Consider the following 8,325-nt stretch of genomic DNA (forward strand, 5'->3'; position numbering starts at 1 on the left):
GCCAAGGTGACCACTGGCGGGCGGGGGCTGACAGGGGAGGGCCCACGGGGTCCCATGGTCCCCAAGGGGATCTCGATGCCCCCCACCTCGTGCGCCCCTGGAGACAGTTACCCGGTAGAACTTTCCTTCCCTGCCACCCGGCACCAGGCCATAGAACGGGGTCAGGTCTTGGCCCCCCAGCGACACGGCTGCGTCCAGGGCGCTGGAACAGCGAGGGGCGCGGCTGAGAGCGCCGCGGCCTGTGGGGGGGGCACGCAGCGCGGCGCAGCACCTGTTAGCAGCTCCCCGATGGGGCCTGTGGAGGGGTGCGTGGAGCCGAGAGCCGGCAACCCCACAGCAGCCCCAGTCTCCGGGGGGAAGCGGACGCCCTCCTAGCCTCGCGGGGGACTCTGAGCCGGCAAGAAATGGGCAGGTGCACCCAGCGGGCTGGGGCCGACACCCCAAACCTCTCTGAAAGCAGTCAGCTATGGAAAGACCTTCGGGGCTGGTTCTCATGGCCCTGCGGCCGTTTCGCTTCTACATTGCCGCGGACATGTGCAGGAAGGACGGGAGCACCAGCTCCAGACCCTCCTGGGGGGAGCCCCAGACCGCTCGGTTCCGGGGAGGCGCTGGTTAATGGCCCCCGCCTCTCACGAGGGAAGCAGGGTGCTGAGGGCCCCCGGGGCCACGTGGCAGCATGGCCAGGCCTCCAGAGCCCGGCAGATTCTGAACATGACGCCAGGCTGCTGCCCTGGGTGGTCGGTGGGGCTGGCGGCAGGACGGGTCTCCGCTAGGCCCGGCCCCGCCCCAGCCCCGCCCGATGCCGGCCCCGTCCTGCCTGACCCCTTGGTGCATCTGGCCACTGTCCACTGCGGCGTCAGAGGGGCGCGCAGGCAGGGGCCTTGCTCCGGAGCAGGGGGCGCGGCTGCCTGGGCAGGTGGCGGCAGGCGGGGCCTGAGGCCTGACTGGCTCTGGCCGGGCCTCTCTGGCCTCGAGAAATGTCGGTATCTCATCCCAGTTCCTACTGGGGCCAGGGCTCCCCTGAGCTGGTGAGGGCCGGCCGGCAGGGCCCTGAGGGTGGCGGCGGCCGTCCCAGCCCAGTCCTACCTCAGGCTGATCTCCCACTGGACCACCGAGAGGTCCAGGCCGCCCGCAGTGAAGACGCAGCTGCCGTCGTGGGCGAGGGCCAGCCCAGACACCCCGCCCGGGTGGCAGACGATGGCCGTGGTCTTGTGCGGGTTCCCGTCCACCGGCAGGATCTGCAGGCCGACCTGCGGGCGGGGGCGGCTCAGCGCCCAGTCTCGTCCCTGGAAGGGCAGCCTTGGGCGCTGCCAGGTTGGGGCCCAGCGCGCGGGCCGGGTCGCGTCCAGGGAGGGGTCCCCGCCACAGCCCTGGGTCCTTCCAGAAGCCCTGCTGCGCCCAGTGCAGTCATGACACTTCAGACCGCGGCCCTGACCTACTGGTCAGGAGGCCGCGGGGTCCCAGGACCCCAGAGTGGGGTGGGGCTGCCCCTCTGGCCCCGGCGCTCCCCCACTCCCACCCCCTGCCTTGTCACGGGTGATGAACACCAGGTGGCGCCTCTGCAGCTCGGGGGTGCTCTTCACTGGCAGCACCTGTGCCTGCTCCGCGGGAGACCCGAACACTGGCCCCAGGAGCGTCTTTCTGCAGGAGAGAACCAGCTCCCTCAGTGCGAGCCCCCCAGCTTCAGGTCCCCCGTGCCTCAGGCCCCCCCCCCCGACCTCACTGCAAGCCCCCCAGCCTCAGGACCCCCCCAGTCTCATGTTCTCCTCCGCCACCGGCGCCCCACCCGCCATGACGCTGAGTGTCCTGCGGGGGCACCAGCCAGGCAACACCTATATCCGGCTCAGGGCACCTGGGGCACCCTCCACCCGGAGCCAGACACCCCGAGAGTGCCTCAGTCTGGCTCTGCCCCGGCCCTGGGGAGCCTGCCGGGACGTCCCACATGCGTGCACCCCAGCCTGGGCCAGAAAGATGCCGCAGGGAAGGTGACACCAGCCGGCTGCAGGTCAGAGGTCAGCCCAGGCCTGGTGGTGCCCCGGGCACCTGCAGCCCTGTGGGTCAGGCTCCTTGTGCTCGCTCCAGGCCCGGCAGGGCCTCCGGGGGCCGGGGCCTCTGGCCTGCACCCCAGTTCTTGTGTGCATAGGTAAATAAATAAATATGAATCTGAAAACCAAAGCAACCGTGCAGACCCTTCCTGTGCCCGGAGGCGAGCACGCGAGTCCCCGCCAGGCCCAGTGCCCTCCCGGGGAGAACTGTCCTGTGAGGCCTCCGCCCGTTGCTGCACCTGGGGCACAGCTGCCGCTGACCCCGGGCCGGCGCGGCTGTGCTGATGGCCCTGTCCCGCTGGCCCCTCCCCTGCCCAGGGCCCGCGCCCAGCCATGGCCTGGCCAGGCCCCACACCCCTTCAGCCGGACAGCCCCCGCCTAGCTGGGGAATGTCCCTGCTCACCTGCACATTTTGGTGGTGGAGTTGAAGAGCTTCACTTTGTAGCCGCTGTTGCAAATGAGCAAGAAGAGCTCCTTGGTCAGCGGGGGGTACCAGGCCATGCAGGTGGGGTAGTGGCCCTGGTCCGTCCGGTGGATGTCCAGCACCTCCAGGTGGTCTCTGCAACTCTTGAAAAGGTTATACTCGACCTGCAGGGAGCCCAGGGGGATACACCTGGGTGGTGCTGAAGGACGTGGGCCGGCAGCTCCTCCTGGGACCGCTCGGTCCCCGAGGCACAGCCTGGCCCGGACCTGACCCTGACCAGCCGCTGCCGTGGTCTCCCGCGCTCGGACACCTCGCCGCCGGGCCATGGGCCAGATCCAGCCGAACGCCTCCCCTCGGTCAGCACAGGACAACACTGTCCACCCTCACAGCTAGCACTCACCACACCAGCAGAAGCACCAACCAGAGTGAGTGGACGCAGGAGAAAATTGGGGGGCCCGGGTGGGAGTAGGAGTGAAACCATCACTATTTGCAGACGACGTGATACACACAGAGACCTCAAAGACGCCACGCAGATGCGACTGCGCCACGGAGAAAATGTATAACGGCAAAGGTTGGCTTATAGGCATAAGCCAAAGGTACTGGGAGAGAAGACTCTTGAGCGGGCAGGACAGGAAAGTGGCAGGCGGCCAAGGGGACCCTGAAAGCCTACCGCACGTCAGTACACAGCACTGAAGTAGACGCCGGAAGGACCTCCTGGGGCCCAGGGGTTCGTCTCAGTGCTAATGAGGCCAGAGTCCACCCCGCCAGGGTCGGGGCCCAGGGCAGCACACCCCTCCCCTGCTGCCCCCTCAGCAGTGGGTGTCAGGGGACCCGCCTGTCCTGCTCCCCACTCCGTCTCTGGGGCGTCCTCTCACCCGGCACTGCTGGCTGCACCCCGGCAAAAATTAAAAAGAAAGTTATGCAATTACATTAAAAAAAAAAAAGTAGCTGGGAATAAACTTAACAACTTTCTGTTGTACAAAGTCATGTACGGCAAAAACTGTAAGGCACTTTTAAAGCAGAGTGGACACCGGTGGGTTCTCCAGCCCGGGCGGGTCAGCGCTGGCAAGATGGCTGCTGCCAGCACAATGAACGAGTTTGACCCAGTCGCTGTCAAAACCCGGGAAATAAACGCTACTGAAATGTGTTCGGCATCAGCAAGGCCGTGAGCAGCAGCAGCCCGGGGAGGAGTGGCGGACACTGCACGCTGCAGCAAAAGCCACAGTCCTCACACCCCATGCCACGGGGCGAGGTCAGCGGGCTGGCGCACCCAGCCACACGTGGCCCTCCCTGCTGGACACCTGATCGCAACCAAGGGCCCAGCAGCCCACGAGGGAGAAAGAGGGGTCTCCAAAAGCGGTGCCGGGACCCAACGGCCGTGCAAAGGACAGGGGCGCAGACAGCTGCCCGCGCACCAAGACCAACTTGGGTTGGACTCTGGCAAGACCCAACAGCGCAGCATAACGGGAGGGCGTGGCCAAAAGACCAGGAGGGGCGTGGCCAAAAGACCAGGAGGGGCGTGGCCAGAGGACCAGGAGGGGCATGGCCAGAGGACAACTGGAGGGCGTGGCCAGAGGACTGCGGGAGGGCGTGACCAGAGGATCCACCGGAGGGCGTGGCCAGAGGACCTCCGGGAGGGGCGTGGCCACACAGCAGGCCTAGGGGTCTGGGACAAGCTTCCCGCTGCAACAGCCAAAATGACAACCAAAAACGACGGCAAACTCGGAGGCCGCTGGGCGCTGGGAGACGCAGACCTTCAGCAAGATAGCCCTAGAGGCACTGGCCGGCCACTGGCAGAAGGCGGGGTGGGTTCTGGGTGCAGCAGGAAAAAGACCACATGGGAAGGGGGCGATCTAAGGAGATGCGGAAGCCAAGGGCGCACGGGGGAGCTCGGGCATCAAGGAGATCTGACCCACCTTGGCCAGCGCTGCCAGGAGGCCTCTGAGGAAGGGGCCACTCGAGGTGTGGGCAGGGACAGGCGGGACCTGGTGCCTGGAAGTGGCCTCAGGGCCGCCGTGCCACGCAGCAGGGCCGCCCTCGGCGCCTGTCAGGCCCGACCACCTGCCCGCTGCCCGCTCCCCACTGCACGGCCGCTTACTGCCAAGCCAGCGAGCGCATCAGGAGAAAGACAAAGCCAGGGGACCTCGCTCCCAGTGGCATGTCCAGGTCCACGAGGCCAGGGCACAGATGCAGCCCACCACGTGACCCTGCACCCAGAGAACTGAGCAGCGGTGGGGCCCTCGTGCTGGGGGACCTCGAGCCGGCATCAGTTCGCGCCGTGAGCCCACGGGCTGCCCCAGGCCTGCTGGTGCGCCTGTCTTAGGGGGCAGAGACCAGAGGGCCCGCAGTTTGCTCTGGGCTGTGCAGCTAGGAAGTGGGGGCTGGCATGTGGGACCCTGACTCGGCACCTAACCCTGGTGCTCACGGGCAGGGCCTCTTCCCAGCTCGCTGTCAGATCTGCGGCGCGCCCCCTCTCCCCCCCACAGGCTGGCAGCCCTGGGGGGTCGCACCCTAGGAGGTCTTGATGACAGAAGGGGGTGGCGGTGCCCGGAGCCAGCGGGGCAGGCAGTGCGACCGGGAGCCCTCCTGGCCGGGAGCCCCACATGGGCTGACTGCACCCCTCCACCAGCCGCCACGACCAGGAAGCAGCCTGGCCTTGACTGCAGGGGCGGAGGAGGCCAAGTGTTCTGGCAGGCAGGACGCCACGTCCAGGGTGCGGTCCAACCCGCACCACAGCCATGCTGAAGAACACCCCGGCGGGAAGATGCACCTGATTTCCTTCTGTCCAGGGTGCCGCCCGCTCCCGCCCTGGACCAGCTCTGAGCCGGGCTGGCTGGCCAGCAGGGGCAGGGCGCTTACCAGCAGGCGGTCCCTGCCCAGGCTCAGCAGCCTGGAGTCATTGCTGTCCAGGTGAACCCCAAACAGGAGGCTGCGGATGCTTTTGCGGTGAGAGCGGAGCCTGGCTAGGTACTCCCAGACCCGCTGGCCCTTTCTGACCACCACCTTGTAGACGGCCACGGTGAAGCTGACGTCCTGGCGGGAGCGAGGAGCAGCAGTTACTCCCTGACACTTTGTGACTGTTTTGCTTTCAGAGCATTTACCCAGAAACAATCCCAGTCTGGCCCCCGGGGCGCAGGGTCGGTCTCAGCACTGTGACGCTGTCCCGGACACTGCGGCCCGAGTCCACCCCGGCCAGGGAGTGAGTGAGCCCAGGGCGCAGCAGGCCCTCTACCCCCCGCCGCCCCCTCAGCCAGGGCCTCAGGGGACCCGCCTATTCTGCTCCCCACTGTCTCTGGGGAGTCCTCTCACCCCCACCTCTGCACTGCTCCCAGATCTTCTATGCACAAATAGATAAACTTCCAAAAGAAGCACCCGGCCCTCCAAAGTGGCAAAAACACCCATTTTACAGGTGAGCAGTGAAGGGCAGCAGTGAGCCTCACACAGGCGAGGACCAGCCGCTTGCCCCCCCTACCCGCCCCTCCCGTGCCCCGCTGGCCTGCCACTCCACCCTCTCTGTGCGGCTACACAGCATTTACAGCTGTATTTTTTTTCTTTTACAACAGCGCGAGGATGGAGAGCAGAACAGGTGGGAAGTGGGAGGGACAGGAGGTCACTGAGGGCCATGGGCGGGGCCTCGGCGGGGAGGGAGGGGCCCACACAGAGAACCGCCTGTCCTGGCCCCCCGGGGATGCGCTCTGGGTCCCAGCACAGCCCAGCAGCCTCGGGTGGTTCCCACGCGGCCTGGGCTGACCAGGTCGCTGGGCCTGCCCGTCCGCCAGGGACACTCACGGCCGTTGCCATGTACTGGGAGTCATGGGAGAAGCTGACGTGGGTCACGCTGGCCCTGGAGTATTTAAAGGGCTCCGGGATGCTGCTTTGCAAGGACATGGCGTCCAGGATGGAGACGCTGCCCTCCGTGAAGCCGACCCCCAGCAGGGCCCCTGTGGCACAGGGGAGCGCGCTGGGGCTGGCGGGAGGGCGGAGCGCAGGCGCCGGCGCGGGGAGGGGCCGGAGGCAGCCAGGGCACGCACCTTCAGGGTTGTAGGCCAGGCTCTGCACACCGAGCCTGCGCCCGAAGACCCTGCTGAAGAGGCAGAGCTTCCGGGTGTAGTCCCACACCTTGATCACGCCGCAGAAGCTGCCCACCGCCAGCAGCGGCTGGTACGGGTGGCAGGAGATGGCGCACACCGCCTCCCTGGGCTCCACCAGCAGCTTCTCCAGCCTGGTCCCGTCTGCCGTCAGGTGGTGCACGGTGGCATCTGTGGTCCCGATGATGAGGTTCCTGTGCCGGGCGCCCCGCCCCCTGTGATTTACTGCCAGGGTGAGCCACCCCCCGCGCCCGTTTGCAGTGCAGGAGCCCAGTGTGCAGACACACAGTGCACACGTACCCCATCTGTGCGTGCGGATGCCCGCGGGGACACGCGGGTCCGGCCAGCGCACACTGTGCTGGCCGAGGCTGCAGACACCAGGCTGCCACTGGCTGTAACGCAGGCAGGGCAGAGGCCTGGGGCCCACCGCCCTGGGGGCCCATGGACCGGGCACAAAGCCGGCCCGCTGGGGCCCTGACCTGACCACGAAAAGGTCGCCCTTCAGAGTGCAGTCCGGCGGGTAGCTGGAGGCGGCGGAGGGGGGCGAGGCGGGCCTCTTGGAGAAGGACAGGGTGCGGATGGGGCTCAGCCTGAACTGGCTGTACCAGTTGACGATGGACAGGCCGTGGTCGTAGAACTTGATGGCCCCCTTGACGTCGCCGGTGACGACGTGGCTGCAGCAGGTGGCAGCAGTGCGGGTTACAGCGGCCGAGGCCCGGCCAATGCCGCAGGCGGCGGCCCCTGCCCCAGGCTGTTGGCCGGACCGAGCAGTGGACGTCCAGGAAGCCCGACTTCGGGCGGGGAGGAGGCGGCCCAGGGCGGTGGATGCTCACGCCAGAGTCCGCTGGGGCCATGGGGCTGGCCGCCACAGAGAGCAGCGCGGTGGCCGGCACTGGCCCGTGACACCCGCCCGGTCACCAGCCACGCCCAGAGCCACGGGGCCTCCGAGACGTCCCACATGGGCCTTTTTTAAAGACCCTGACAAGGTTCCGGCTGGCCAGGCAGGTGGGCAACGGCCTCCTGGATGCAGGTGGCAACATGGCCTGGCTGTCGGGCTCAGCCTAAGGCCAGAAGAGCCAGGTCCTCAGAGGTCCCACGTCCCAGCCGGCCGGACGCAGCTGCCCTCACTGGCCGCTGGGCTCTGCTCTTCCCACTGCTGAAGGGCCTTGCTGCTCTGCGCTTTCAGGCGGGAGGGGCCCCGGGCAGCCGCCGGCACAGTGACCAGCCACAGGGCCCTGGCCGCGCCTGCCCCACGCGTTCTTCCTCCACCTCCCAGCTGCCCCCGGGGCCAGGACGGGCTCTTTCCCGCACATGCTGAGGGTGCAGCACGGTCGGGGGGGACGGAGGGGGCCAGGGCGCCAGGGGCTGGGGGCTGGGGGGGCCGCGTGAGCTACCTGTCGACTGTGGTCAGCACGGTGATGCCCTCCTTCTGCAGATGGACCAGCTTGCACGGCCTGATGTGGGGGGGGCCCACCGCTGGCGGGGGGCGCAGAACGGTCCAGACGACCAGCTTCCCTTCCAGCGTGGCCGAGAGCATTTGCGTGGGGTTCAGGTGAAAGACCGACTGGCTGAATCTCCCCACCAGCTTGTTGAAGGTCTGTCTCGAGAGACCGGGCAGGAGTAGCCATGGTGGGGCCGCTGGCCAGCGATCGCCATGGCCGGGCACAGCGGGGCCCCTGGAAGCGGGGGTCGGGCCCCAGCGGCCCGTGTGAGACACGGCGGCCTGTGCCCTGGACTTGGGCCCCGACAGAGGGCAGGCTCAGGAGCC

General features: G+C 67.6%; 1 protein-coding gene across 1 annotated transcript in view; it reads right to left on the reverse strand.

Annotated features, from left to right (window-relative positions):
- The window catches only part of WDR66 (WD repeat domain 66), a 17,831-nt gene that overhangs the window by 3,308 nt on the left and 6,198 nt on the right, over window positions 1-8,325 (reverse strand). The window contains exons 11-19 of the mRNA XM_012730846.1: window positions 7,952-8,154; window positions 7,037-7,231; window positions 6,501-6,751; window positions 6,259-6,410; window positions 5,329-5,502; window positions 2,449-2,633; window positions 1,527-1,641; window positions 1,087-1,250; window positions 112-202 (exon numbers count right to left, since the gene is read on the reverse strand). Of these exons, the coding sequence (XP_012586300.1) occupies window positions 112-202; window positions 1,087-1,250; window positions 1,527-1,641; window positions 2,449-2,633; window positions 5,329-5,502; window positions 6,259-6,410; window positions 6,501-6,751; window positions 7,037-7,231; window positions 7,952-8,154 (1,530 nt within the window). The remainder of the gene's footprint in view (window positions 1-111; window positions 203-1,086; window positions 1,251-1,526; window positions 1,642-2,448; window positions 2,634-5,328; window positions 5,503-6,258; window positions 6,411-6,500; window positions 6,752-7,036; window positions 7,232-7,951; window positions 8,155-8,325) is intronic.

The sequence above is a fragment of the Condylura cristata genome, unplaced genomic scaffold (assembly GCF_000260355.1).
Source record: "Condylura cristata isolate star-nosed mole 26May11 unplaced genomic scaffold, ConCri1.0 scaffold00029, whole genome shotgun sequence".
In the NCBI taxonomy this organism is placed as follows: Eukaryota; Metazoa; Chordata; class Mammalia; order Eulipotyphla; family Talpidae; genus Condylura; species Condylura cristata.